Below are 14,492 nucleotides of genomic sequence, written 5' to 3'. Positions count from 1 at the left end.
TGCCTTGTTTATTCTGAATGCCCACTTCCGTGTGCATCTCGATCTCTCGCTCTTTGCCATCTTCAGTCACCTCCTTCTCATAAGATTGCTGCGAAAATTTGCGGCTTTGGAGCCCTTTGGATGAGCTCCAAAGCAGCAATCTTTGTCTCGGGAATCGACTACTGGCTTCACTCGCAGCTTGCGGCGAGGTTTGTCGCTCCATTTCCACTGATTCATGTAACGGCAAACTCTGCGTTGTTGGATGATATTAAAACTTTTGTTTGATCGGATTAAAACTTTGAAGGGGGAAGTGAAAATTTCTCTTCTCAATCGTTTGTCAGCTATTTATTCATTAGATGATACGTATGAACACTGAACAGAGAAGGCACACAATCTTTATTTATTTATTTATTATTAATTATATATATATATATATATTTATTTGACTTCAATTTTTATTTTTAATTTAATTTAATTTAATTTAATTTAATTTAAACACACAAATTACTAAGACACAGGTCCGTTTACAACACTACTAAGACACAGGACGGGGCCGGCCGGGCCGGGTAATTGGGCCGATTGAGCTTCGTCTCTGGATTCGTTACATATATATATATATATGTAGACACACGATCGGGCGACCGGAGTCGTGAGTGGTTAGCGGAGGAAGGAGAAGGATGGCCGAGGGCGTCCCGCCGATGGACGAGAAGGCGAAGAGGACGCGCGATCTGCTCGCCAGCTTCTACTCTCCCGATGCTTCTGCGGCCCTCGGCGTGGGAGGCGGCGCCGGCGTCTCCCCTCGAAGGATTGCCTCCCCCGACTCCATCAACTCGCCCTTTTTTGATCCCGAAGTCTACATGAGCATCCTGGTACGGGATCTCTCTCGCCTCCTCCAACTTCTCTCTACTTCTTCAGATTCGTCTCTCTCTCTCTCTCTCGATGGTCTTCCTTTCTGGATCTTGGAATGCTCTGCGACCTTTTGGTGTGTGTTAGATCTTTTGTAGAATTCATCAGAATTCTTCCGCACGCACTTTTTAGATGTTGATTCTATCTGGTGGCTTCCTTGGGTTATCCATTCTTCCCTTTTGTGTGGATTTTAACGGTCAGCTCATTGTGAAGACAACTCACTTGATTTCGGTTTTGAGCTTGTACTCTTTTAGGATCTTAGGGCGAGTAATTCTATGGCATTTTACTTTGTCATTCTAGTTATTGAGTGAAACTGCGATCAATCGATGAAACTTGGAACCTTTCCCGGTTTAATCAATTTTCCTACGTACCTCCTGTTACTAATTCTGTCTGTCTTTGCTCCTCCTCATGAGATTTCGTGTCTATGGCTTTTGATCCTTACTGAATCTCTCATAAAATCGTGGAGCGGTATGCTAGAGAGGTGCAAAGGAAGATGAACAAGTAAAATCCAGGAACAATAAAAGCCAACAAGTTATTTCTGCACATTCTTCATATTGAAAAATGATAGATTATTCGCTGTTATTAAAATTCGAGGAAGCAAAAAACAGTAAGTATGCAATGACTAGCAGTATGATAAGGCTGTAAAATTTGTTGTATTTATTTGGTCTTTTAGCGCAAAGATTGTACTATGTTAAATCATGTAATCATGCAAATGAAGGAATGGAATTTATTGAGTTAGCATAGAATATGTTTAACCTTCAAATATCTTTTGACATGAGTTGGTATGGAAAGGAATACTCCTTAATGTCCCAGCTTGGTGCAATATGCTTACCTTCAGGCTTTCTCCAGGTTCAAAAATTAAACTTGGAGGGACTTCTTCAAAAGCATGTTGAGATGGCAGCTGAAATTAAGAATCTTGATACTGATTTGCAGATGTTAGTGTATGAGAATTATAACAAATTTATCAATGCTACTGAGACTATAAAAAGGTAAAACTCTTCTCTTACTTGCTATCTTACTGTAATCTTGGCCTTCTTGTTTCTTCTGTGTATCTATTTATTTTATTCTCGTAAAGGTGGTTTAAGCTTTATCTTCTAACTCTTGCAAAACATATCTGTCTCACTTTTTTATGAAATTGTGGTCTGCCTAAACACAAAATCAGAGCGACATTGGTGTGAATAACTGCAGCAAAAGATGCATTATTTTAACCACTTCTGTCAAGTTGGAGATCCATTCTGGTGTTCCTTTCCATGATCAAGTTATTTTCATGAAGAATATCTTATTTTATGGCATCCCTAATGTCAGTAGCAAAGTCAATATGATCCCAAGATTATATAACCTTATCTTTGTTGTTTACGATGCATTTTTCATTTTCCTGAGAGCTAAGTTTCTGTAGTCTCATTTTCTTTTCCTTGTTTTTTCTTAAAATATTGATTGTTTAGTTACTGCCGTGTTTTGTATAGTCCACTGTGAATTTGAAACCAAGTGTTCTGAATACTAGCATATTGATCACTGGTAGGATGAAGAATAACATAGTTGGAATGGAGACAAATATGGAGCAACTTCTCGCAAAGGTGGACATCAGTATTTTTAATATGAAATTTGAATGATGACTTTCCATATATTCATTACAAAAAAAATCTAATTATGAGCCATTCTGCAGATTACTTCTGTTCAATCCAAGAGTGATTTGGTGAATACATCTCTTTTTGAAAAGAGGGAGCACATAGAGAAATTGCATCGTACTCGGAATCTTCTACGAAAAGTTCAAGTATGTACTTGAAGATGGTAGTTTTTATCTCTAGTTGGTTAAATCTTTGTTCAAGTGGATTGCTAATCAACTCTATGTAGCATTGATATTTATTACAAATTCTTCATTGACTATATTGACCCTTTTTTTGGATAAAACATAGTTCCATTAGGTGAATGAGTGAGAATTATATGAAGCTTATGTTACAAAATTGAGTTAGAATCATGCTTTTAATATGCTCTTATCTCTTTATCATTGTTGTTCTTTGTCAATTACATTGTTTGATGAAGTATGGCTACTTTAGAAGTTTCTTTGATTATATATTGATTAATCCCCATATTCAGGAAATATATAGAATTAGAAAATGTTTCAATACGATAAGGCATTAGCAACTTCTTTAACAATTGTAATCTACAAATTACCTGCTTTTTAGGTGTAGTTTCTAGGAAAACTATAATTATTTATGCTTTATAATTGCAGTTCATTTATGACCTTCCAACTCGGCTTGCAAAATGTATCAAAGTAGAAGCTTATGCAGATGCAGTTAGATATTTCATTGGAGCCAAGCCGATTTTTGAGGTAAATTTTTTCCTTGAATTATTTGGATGTTCATTTACTACTATTTATCTGTAATTCATGGACTTAGAATCAGGTCAACTTGGAGGTGTTTTTTTGACTAGGCATATGGGGACTCATCTTTCCAAGATTGTAAGCGGGCATCCGAAGAGGCAATAGATTTGGTTATCAAGAACCTTCAGGTACCTCTAGGCGAGAAACTACTATCTGTTAAACTTCTATTCTGAACTATGTAAGGTTGGGATATTTCTGTCCTATTGTTCTGAAGGAAATTATTTCAGGCAAAGATATACTTGGATTCTGAGCCTATTGAAGCTAGAGCTGAAGCTGTAGTGCTTCTGAAACAGCTGAACTTCCCTGTTGGTATTTCTTCCTTTTTTTCTCCTGTCATTCTATTCTTTTCCTGTTGTATCAATCTCAATTTTATCATTTTATTTATCCTTTTACCTTGGTCTTTTGTGTGTCTTGCCAATTTATACCTGTTTTTCCCCCTTATGTGTCAAGAATTTGTTCAGAGCCTTAAAGTTAGTTCCTGAGAATGTCAGAGTCATAGGATCAGATATTGTGGGTGAGGATATGAGAGAATGCAATATGTCTTAGATTCCTTGAGAGAAGAAAATTCAGATATTCGTGGAAGAGGATAAAGGAGAAGTAATTGTTTGGGATTAAAGTCATTTGTCTACTGCTGTAACAACATTATATATTGTGTTTGCAACTCTTTTCAAAGCCTATAAACCTAGTGTAACTCTTATAAACCTGGTATACATGATTACTTAGATCACTCCCTATAAAAATCAATTCCTAATACTTGATCTACACGGACTGATTCTTCCTTCGAATTAAACAATTATAATTATGGCATAACAATTTCTTCAAATAAAAGTTAGGATATAAATATGTTTAATGGAATTATTAAGGATGCACCTATGACTTTATTTTTCATCATTGAATCCCACCAACTGACACGAGAGATCCTCAAAGCGGTTGCGATTTGTGAGATGCTTCCTTTATATGCATCCTCCATGAAAAGCTCTGACTTCTCCGAATACATAGTTTTTTGCATTGAGCTCCTCCTCCACATCACCATCTCACTCCGTGTTGGCTCTTCCTCTGCTCCAGAAGTTGTGGCGCAATCAGCTTCATGCTGAAGCCTCCTCCATGCTGAACCTAGCTTTTGCTTCCTCCTCTTCATGCTGAAGCCTCCTCCACAGATTTGTGTGTCGTGACTCATGTTTCTCCAGCGCCAGCTCATGAGACGTCTCTCCACTCTAGGTAAGCATCCTCGTCATCTACTCCTCATCTTCCTCTTCCTCATCTCCTTTTCCTTCTCCTCCTATGGCACACCTTTGAAACCCATACTGAGCATTGACAGCATGCTTCTAGCTGACTGAGGACCAAAATCTCCAGGCTAATTCAAGTGACTTGTGCTTTAGCTGGGTTACTGATTTGGAACATCATTCCTCTCTTTGAGAAGTGTGCTTGCTCTTCAGCATGAAATTGAAAAATTAAATGTTGGGTCTGATTCCTGGATCAACCAGGAGCTCAGAAATTAGTTCAAATTGGAGGTGATATTAGATTGCTAATTCTAAACTGGAGGTCATTAGTTAAAAGATGATTAATGCTTGACTACATATGCCAATTAATTCTTTTGATATTTCTTTTTTGATTCACCTGATTGTTTTTGACTAATATGAATTCAAATTCTGTGTCTCCATGTAGTTTATTTTTTATAATGAACTCCTATTTAATGAATATCCCATTCATGTATTATTTCCTTGTAATTGTGTGACTGATTTACACATTTAAAGACAGATTGTAGTGTGGTTAATGGGTAGTTTTGTTTGTATGATGAGATTCTATTTAATCAATAACTCATTGTTGACTATTACTTTTAATTCTGCATAACTATGTACCCATTCAAAGTTGGATTGGTGATGCAACTTCAAAATCAAACTGGTGAAGTCCACAGAAATTTGGATGAAATTGATGAAGCGACGGTGATAATTATCTTACAAAGAGAAATGAACCTGTGTCACACAGATTATTAAAGAAGAAATTTTATTAATCAAAAACCTTCCTATTACGTGTAGATGACACCACTTTTATAGACTTATATCAACTAAATTAGGAAGGAGTTACCACTGATTGGGTAACACAACAATCAAAACAAAACTTTACCAAATCAAAACAAGATATCCATTAAACTCTAATCAAATTAAAATTGTTACTACCAAATTAAAAGTTCAAAACCTAAATTAGGATAATTATCAGAATGAATTATAATTCAAAATTCTAATAAAAACAATTCCCAATTTGCATCAATTGTTTTTTTTTTTGTAATTATTTTTTTTATGTTGTATTCTCTGAATCTGTGGTTGATTGTTGATAGCATCAAAAATGATTTTGTGATATTAAAAATAGAGTAAATGAGGTGAGCTCACCTTTGACTATCATTAATCTGGTGTGTCATAAAGGTTGATAATTTAAAAACAAAGCTGCTTGAGAAGCTGGAGGATTATCTCTCAAAATTCCAGGATGAATTCAAGGAGACAGGGGTATCAGCATGCGATGCCACTGAATCATCTAATATAGGTCAATTGCCAGATACAGTAAGTGCCTTATAACAGCGCTAAGCATGTACTCATGTGGCAGCTTTATCTATTACTGTTCCTTAATCATTTCATCTAGTTCTCCAGTTGTTGTTTATTAGAGTTATATTGTATTTCTGAATTGTTTTCTATGTTTGTTCCATAAGTAATTCATGCAGTTGAGGGCGTCCAGTACCGAGTTATCATGCCTATCTGGAATTGCCCATCTGAATTGCACCCTGGAATATCTTCTCCTGTTTGGGTTCATATATGAACTGAAAATATATTTTATTGGATATAGAAATTTAATAAAGATCTGTAACATTGAGATTATTCTGAAACACACCTTATGAAGTTTGATGAATCATCTATGCACATGATGCCCTAGATATAATGATCTTAACAAACTAGAATCTGGCATGATGAATGCTCACTTGTAAATTGTGCTGATAGGTTTAATTAACTAAAGGCTACAGATATTCTATTCAATCAATTTAGGCTAAGACATTAGCCTTAAGTTGTATTTTGTCCACATTTGTTATATGTGGATGCAATAAAATTCATTTCCGAAAAAGAAATATATTGAGAACTATTGTTTGTGCAATCACTTAGTGCTAGGGAAAACACAAGATCAGAACCGCATGTAAGGATAACTAAATTTTTGGTGGAGAAGATAGTGCTAAATTAACCCATCTCCTTGGATTCGTTGAGAGAAGATAGCCCAGACCTTTTTGAAGCAGGGATTATACATATATTATATGGATTTACTTCTTCCTTCCTCGTGTGGAAGTTCCTCATTCTTTGGCTTAAAAGGGGTCTTCGTGGTTGGGGAATGTGACCTACAACTTGGTTAAGCATCCTCGTCAAGGAGTTGCTTTGTCGATATCTTTTAGAGACATCACCTTTCTTTTTCACATATTTGCTTGTTTTCCATCAATTATGAACAGCATTGAGCTTCTTGTATGGCCTTTTGCAGGTTTCTGTTGGGGAGATCTCCAAAATTATCCGTGCTTATCTTATCATCTTCCCTGATTCTGAAAAACGACTCATTGAACTTGTTCAGAAGCTATTCAACCGGTAAATCTTCAATTTGGTGGTTAAAATTTTGAGTTATCCTTGATGTTAATAGTTTTCAGTCTCCTTGTCAAGAGATTTTGAAACATTTATAGTCAATCGTACTTATTAACTGGCTTATTGTTGTACTTGAAGGCGTTATGGAAGTATTCAACAAAGAATAAAAGAAAGGATGACGCCTGCAGATCTACTTAACATGATGAGTAAGGACTGTTATCATCAGCCTATGTTATAGGAAGACTTTCATCTCTGTGATGTTTGCTTCAATAATTTTTTGTTTTTAACCTTCTTTTGAAATGCAACCTTTTCTTATTTTAAGTTACTCTATATGGAAGCATCCATGCAGAGACATCCTAATGTTTGTCTATGTTTGATCATCTATATATGTGAATCTTGTCTACCTTTTAGCACCTACCTAGGTGCATCCGAATATCTGTCTATCTTGTAATCAATATGGTAGTCTGTGGTGTGCATTATGCATTACCATTGGTGTCTTTCTCTTCTGGATATTTCTCTTTGGCAGTATAACACAAATGAGGCTTGTCCCATTTAATGCAGGAGCAATTTGGGAGGATGTGAATGTTATGGATGAAATTTTGGCTGAGGCAGCCCTTCCTGCTTTTTCTCTGGAGGTCTTTCTCTAACTTATTGATGTTTGGACCTCAATTTGACTAATTTCTAAGTTAAATTCAATCATAGTTGATAGAGCCGGAAAGCAATGCTAGGATTTCCAATCTAGCACAATACTATCAGATCACTAAAAAACATGGATGGGTTGCACCGATGACTTTTATATACACGCTATGTTGTGAAGAGAGGGAATGGTGGCTACACTCTAATTGAATTGATCACTTCGTTTTCTGGGCCTTGGAAGGCTTGCAATCTGGTTTCACCAATTAAACAGTTTGGGATTGTGGAAGTTGAAGCTTGGTGGTTTTACATGTACAAAATGAATTTTCAAAGCATGGCTTCATATTCCCAAATAGTCAATAGGTTGACAATTGTCACAATATGTTTCTCTTAAATATAGTTTTTCTTGTGATATTTATCTGCTTATTGGATCTTATTATGTTATAATAGGCTGCTAGGAGTATTGTTCAACAGTATATCTCCACCTCCTTTTCCTATCTTCTATATGAGATCACAGGTGATATATCTTATTTCTATTGTTTAAACTTCTGCTATTGTGAGAGTACTTTTGTCAACAATACCGTAGATGATTTCTTTTTTTTATGTTGTTTGGAACACTGAATTAGAAACGTACAAACAGTGAGCTAAATAAATTTTGGACTTAGTTGCTAATAGTTACCTATACAAACAACAAAAGAAAATCAGTCCAAACCATTGCGTGGTTGATACACATTTGTTGTCATCTTAGAAGGCAATCAATCATTTAACTTTCTGCATGGTTTGGAATCTTCTGTCATATCAAGCAGTGTAGTCTAAACATATCGTTCCTAGAAATTATCAAAATTTAATATTGATTGGCATAAGTAATGTCTTTTGAATGAGTCATGCCGTTGATTATTGTGTCGTGCTAGTATTAAATGACTAAAACTCGTGATTTTAGTTCAATTAGTAAATGTTATATTCTTGTTAAAAGTAGAAAAAAAACAAAAGAGGATTAAATGACTAAAACTCATGAATTTATTTTGGCATGTTTTAACACATCCCAAAACATGCCAATATAATATGATATAAGTGAAAAAGGTATTAAAGGAATAAAACTCATGTTAATTCATCTTGGTATAGTTTGATGTATGCGCATGCCAAAGCCTGTAGAGTATTAACACAAAACGAGTGTCGAAACTGTGCCATTCAACCTAAGGACCAAGACTTTAAACATACCTTGCTCTAATATATAATTACCTTTTCTTCATTTTCTTCTTCTTTATCTCCTCCCTCCCTCTACCTTCATCCCTCCACCTTCAATTTGTCACTAGTAGTCTAACGTGGTATCAAAATCACATCGTTCTAGTTAAAGACCACAATCCAGCACAATGGCTTGATATTTCAAATGTTGCTTTATGAGTTCAAAGTTGACAACTTAAATATGGCAGTGCTCAGTTCAGTTGTACTTCTTTTGATACATTTCTGCTTCTGTTTGATTCAACTTTTAGGCTCTAGCCATTACTCTTCTGCAATTAAAAGTCTGGAAGCTATGATAATTGAACTACAAATCCAGATATAATATAATATTAATCAAATTTCTAAGATCATATAAGCTGTGGATGTACCCACCCATAGAAGGATTTTTATGATAATACATTGGGAATTTTCTTTCCTAGCATATGATTGTAGGTGTTTAGGTTTATTTGGTCTGGTTTTGTGTGTCTGATTTAGTCCTAGTAATGATGGCTGATCTCCTTGCATATTTGTTCCTCCTTCTGGAATTATTTTCTGGTTTACAATATTACAGAACTTGGCCTAGTTTTTTATTTTGATGCTTCTATTTTTTGTTATTTACTTGTACAAGTAGCTTGCAATGAAGTCATTCTCTGAGAACCAATCTTTGATGATTATTTTGTACTTTAATCTTTTCTAATGTCTATGTAATCGGAAATTACTAACAGTTATTGTAGGATTGTTTCTTATCCAATTTGAGTGAAACAATTTGATGGTTATTTTGCTTTGACAGATGCACTTGGCAAAGGCCAACAAACCCAGAAGGAAGTGGTGGAAGAATGCCCATATCAAAATACACTAGAAAGCAGTAAAAAGACTATAATACAGGGCAGTTTGGATCTCTTATTGGTAAGGACCTATATATCTAATGAAGCATTATATTTATTTATATCATCTTCATAGTTCATTGCTAAAGTTTAAGTAATTGGCATATATTTCCTACATAGCTACTATTGCAGTTGAAGTTTATTTCTCATGGGGAAATTATGGGCAGTGAGATTTCCATTCATTTGTTGCATCCAATAGTCAATAGTGTGAAATTGATTTGTGCCCGCACATGCCTCAATGTTTATGTGAATGCCTAATGATTTTTCCTAAACCAAGAGTTATATCTTTAATCCCTAATGGTTTTTTCCTTTCAATGACATATCTTTACTTTAGCATCCTTGCTGTTTGATATGTTGCCTTGCTACAAGTTTTTGTCATATCTTGGAACATGGTGGAAACTGGGAAATTCCTTTTGCACCGAACAACTAGCTTGTTTTAATAGGTTCTTGTTAGAAATCTATTCTGCAGGTGGATGACTGAAGTCCTTGAGCATCAGTTTGTATAGGACTTCTGTGTTATGCTACCATACATGTATACTTCAGTAAACACACCTCTCTTGTCCACGTTTCATTAGAAGCTCCTTCGTTTTTTGTTAATATAAGTCAACTATATTTCTTATTTTTCACTACAATATCAGTTGTTCTTTGTTGCTGCAGTCACTTTTTTTTCCTGCCTTTGCTTTTGTTCATATAATAGCATTATGAAGGATTTGCATAGTAGGTTTCAATATTTTTATCGCAAGATTGAGCATGTGCATGTGGCCTTTTGGATTGCCCCCCTGCTATTCAAAAGAAACGTACGTTGTGTACGCTAACCACGAATAAGAGTCAAGACTGCCCCTGTTGTACACTCTGCATACTGGGCGAATTTATTTTGAATTTTACTCTCCTTTTCTGTATTTTGTGAATTTTTGTGGTGTGAATGTCATCTACTAAATGCAGGATTTTCGTCAGCTTCTTGATGATAATTTAGAGTTGCTAGCAAAGTTGACAGACTTAATAGTTGATTGGGTGCAAGAAGGTTTTCAAGGATTCTTTCTAAAGCTTGACGAACAATTTCTTGTACTTTGTGGAAGAGGTTATATTGCAAATCCAGATTCATGTCAAGTAGATGCTGTGCAAATGGAAAAAGTGCAGGCAGGGCTAGTCCTTGTTTTGGCTCAACTTTCTGTATTCATAGAGCAGAGTGCAATACCTACAATAACAGAGGTAGCTGTTAATATCTTTTCTGCATACGCAAGGATAATAACATCTTGCTGCAGTTATATGTTAGTTTGATAGTAAAGTCAACAATAAATATGTCAGGAAATTGCTGCTTCTTTTTCTGGAGGCGGTACCCGTACCTATGAACATGGACCACCATTTGTACCTGGAGAGATATGTAGGATATTTCATTCAGCTGGTGAAAGGCTTTTGCTACTTGTAAGAATTACAATCTATTTGATTTTCTGTGAACATCTTTTCTTAACCATGGACAGGTGTGTGTTTGTTAAAACTATGCCTTGGGGCTTTTCTTGGTTACACTGAGAATTAATTACATTCATACTGATTCATATCAAAGGATTTTTGTTTTGTTTTTTTCCCGTTCTATATCAGTTTCAATCACAAATTGATTTTCCTGTTAAATTATTGATCATCTCATGCAAGCTGACTACTGACTATTGAATAAGGTGTGGTCTCCTGAGGTTGTTATTGCAATTGACCTAAGTGAGAATATTAATGGTCTCTCTCCTGATCAAACATCCTGCTGTTTTAGAAAACTTGGGTTTCTTTATTACAATTACTGTAATGTTGTTACACTATGTTAATTAATTTTTGTTTGCAGTATATAAACATGAGAACCCAGAAGATATCAGTTCTCTTGAAAAAGAGGTTCATTACACCTAATTGGATCAAGGTGATTTTCATAGCCAACTGTTATAGTCCGTTAGCAGTTGATTGATGAAATTTGATTTTTATTCTATTTAATTCTCATGTTGACTGTTTGATAATTTGACAGCATAAGGAACCACGTGAAGTTCACATGTTCGTTGATCTGCTCCTTCAAGAGGTCAGTTAATTTTTTTAGGTGGTTCTGTATTTTTTTTCCATGCAACTTTCGAATACATTAACTTGCTGGTAAGTCTGTCCTTCTCGCTAGTTGAAAAGATACTTCTTTTCTTCTTTTTCTGTTATTGATGTTTATGTGATTTAAGCGGTAAAAGCATGAATAGCTGGATTTCTGTTTCTGCTGTTATTAATGATATATGCACATATACATAAAATGAACCATCAGATGTTAACAGAATGTTTTTGGACTAACTAGCAATGTAGCTTCGATCTTGATTTAACTCACTTCGGCAGATGAACATATTGGTTCCTCTTTGTATTTATTGTCAAATTTGGTACTTGGTTTATAAGCCTAACTCAACAGCTGAAAAATAAGTGCTTCTTACACAGCCTTTTTATGATGATGTAGAGTCATCAAATTGAGTGATAATACCTGATCCTTTATCGTGCTAGAGTCATGCTAACTTCATTTTCCTTTAAAGAAAAATGATATTTGTGTTAAAGAAGAAAATGATGAAGATTATCAAATAGTTGTTTCCTTGTGCATGCCCGACCAAACTTCTAGGAGTCGTAGTTAATCTAAGTCCATAAAATGGCTGTTGAAACAGAAAAAACTTGGATCCTCATGATTTTGATCAACCTAGAAAGCTAAATTGAAGTTGCATTCTAATTACCTTTGAAGATCCCGATAACAATATTTTATCTGTAATGAACAGGTTAGAACTATTTTAAGTGGGTTAATCGTGGATCATTTAGTAAATATGGTTGAAAAGATTTTATGGCCTGTCAAAGGGGCAAGGCTTGTTGCAGTTAAATTCTATTTCTTTGAATGCTTTAGCATACAGATGAATTTTGACCAGCATTCTTCATTATGTTGCAGTTGGAAGCTGTAGGACTGGAAGTCAAACAAATTTTACCTCAAGGACTGGTTCGGCGGCACCGCCATTCCGACAGTTTGGGAAGCACTACTTCATCACGTAGCAATCCAATGCGTGAGGATAAATTAACCCGGACAAATACTCAACGTGCCAGAAGCCAATTTTTAGAAAGCCATCTTGCTAAGTTGTTTGAACAAAAAATGGAGATATTTACTAAAGTACAACACACACAGGTTAGAATTCGTTGATCATTCTACGAATGCTAATCTCAACACAGATGGCAATCATGAAGCCCATAGGCAATAACTTTTTATGGTTCCAAGATCACTAATATAGCAAGGTAGATCTCAAAAAGTATTTCTGCTCGAATGCCTGACTGAGTAAAAGATGCACAGAGATTTACTTACATGGAAATAAATGTCTCCATTTGAGTCGTCCTTTAAAAAAGATAGTCCAGACACACTGCTTTCATTGTTGCCAACATAATTATTCACACTTTTGCAATATCAAACATTTCCTGCCATTGCCTAAGAACTAATATAGCTTAATATTTGAATTTTCAATGAGCTTTGATTTATGATTGCAGGAATCAGTTTTATCAACCATTATCAAATTCTGCCTCAAAAGCTTACAAGAGTTTGTGCGGCTCCAAACATTTAACCGAAGTGGGTTTCAACAGATTCACTTGGATGCTGAATATTTGAAGAACACCCTGAAAGAATTTGTCGACGATGAAGCAGCAATTGATTTTCTCTTAAAAGAGGTAAGTGGCACGTCACATGTGCAAGCTATGAAATCAACATTAAGATACTTGAAATCTTCATTCGTGCAAATATCTTCTATTTTCTAGGCATTGCAAATATCTTCTTTGGCGTGCTATCCTGCTATTAGCATTTGATTATTTGGCTATTATATTTCAATATCCATTCATTTGTGTGAATAGCTTGTTCTATCAGTTCTAGTGATGCAGAAAATCCAACTAATAGTAATGACGCTAATAAACATGTGTCATGGTTAAGTCCATGCAGATTAATAATTTAATTGCTTTAATTTATGCTTAGCAAGTATTTGCTTCACAACCAAAATCCAGCCATCTAATTAATTTTCTTTTAGAGAGTACCTTATGGAGTTTTATCTTAGTAATATGTGAAGCAGTCAATAGTTTCCCAAAGGGTAAGTATGATATGCACAACTAAAAATTGAATTTTATTTATCTTTTTGACAATAATCAAGGTTAATATTTTTTAATCAAGCTGCAATTTTGGAGTAGATTCACGTAAAACGTTTTGGTGACTTCATGACTACCAACTTTTGCAATCAAATGTACCGTTTAAATTGAAAAATCTTCTTCCTGGGCGATTGGACCAGAAATTACTGCCAAAATTTTATCTTTGCAGGTTGTCGGTGCGGCTCATGAAAGATGTCTCGACCCGATTCCCCTCGAAGCTCCCATATTAGATAAACTGATCAGCGTAAAGTTATCGAAGAGCAAGGAGCAGAGCCAAACTTAACTCCTTGATGTCACTCTCAGATCACAAAGGAGGAAACAATATGATAAGCTTACAAAGTTCAGGTTGCATTTTTTGCACTCAGAGTAGAGATTAAGGAACAAGACTTGGGTTCCTGGAAAATATCAGATTCCTCATTTGCCATCTCTTCTGACTTTCCTTATTTTTGATCACTTAATTTCTTCGATAAAGAGCAACTTGTGTTCGACTTCATAAACATTCGTAGTGAGTGTGCCAGATTCAGTGTTGATGGCCGAATAGTGTTGTATGTATCCAAACTGTACCTATCTGATTTACTCCTTTTAATTTTAATTCGTTGCAACAGATCGTGATCCTTATTATTACTTTAATTTCAAAAAAAAATGATAAATTTAAGTTAGTTTCATTGACTATCTCTGAGGATTGACTATCTCGATCCGGCATCTTTTGATTGTATTACTTTAATCTCATCT

At 35.2% G+C, this 14,492-nt stretch overlaps 1 protein-coding gene across 1 annotated transcript; it reads left to right on the top strand.

Moving 5' to 3' along the window:
• The first annotated feature begins 655 nt into the window (after positions 1-655).
• Positions 656-14,364, top strand: LOC141841894 (vacuolar protein sorting-associated protein 51 homolog). The gene is made up of 20 exons (XM_074730092.1): positions 656-848; positions 1,735-1,874; positions 2,405-2,459; positions 2,549-2,656; positions 3,116-3,214; positions 3,316-3,393; positions 3,493-3,570; positions 5,686-5,820; positions 6,776-6,876; positions 7,009-7,076; positions 7,432-7,505; positions 7,954-8,020; positions 9,512-9,627; positions 10,548-10,814; positions 10,911-11,027; positions 11,431-11,502; positions 11,605-11,655; positions 12,535-12,765; positions 13,119-13,295; positions 13,930-14,364. Exons 1-20 carry the CDS (start codon positions 657-659, stop codon positions 14,041-14,043), a joined length of 2,340 nt encoding a protein of 779 aa, XP_074586193.1. The 5' UTR covers position 656; the 3' UTR covers positions 14,044-14,364.
• The last annotated feature ends 128 nt before the right edge of the window (positions 14,365-14,492 follow it).

Source organism: Curcuma longa, chromosome 11 (assembly GCF_044706935.1).
Source record: "Curcuma longa cultivar G26 ecotype Majalengka, Jawa Barat chromosome 11, ITB_CL_G26_1.1, whole genome shotgun sequence".
NCBI classification, from domain to species: domain Eukaryota; kingdom Viridiplantae; phylum Streptophyta; class Magnoliopsida; order Zingiberales; family Zingiberaceae; genus Curcuma; species Curcuma longa.
This window is presented reverse-complemented; position numbering and strand designations above follow the sequence as displayed.

Excerpts from the sequence above, each read along its gene's own strand:
- LOC141841894 (XM_074730092.1), top strand. The coding sequence starts at position 657 with ATGGCCGAGGGCGTCCCGCCGATGGACGAGAAGGCGAAGAGGACGCGC. Across the intron at positions 5,821-6,775 it reads TAGGTCAATTGCCAGATACA|GTTTCTGTTGGGGAGATCTC; the intron begins GTAAGTGCCTTA and ends GGCCTTTTGCAG. Across the intron at positions 10,815-10,910 it reads CAATACCTACAATAACAGAG|GAAATTGCTGCTTCTTTTTC; the intron begins GTAGCTGTTAAT and ends TAAATATGTCAG.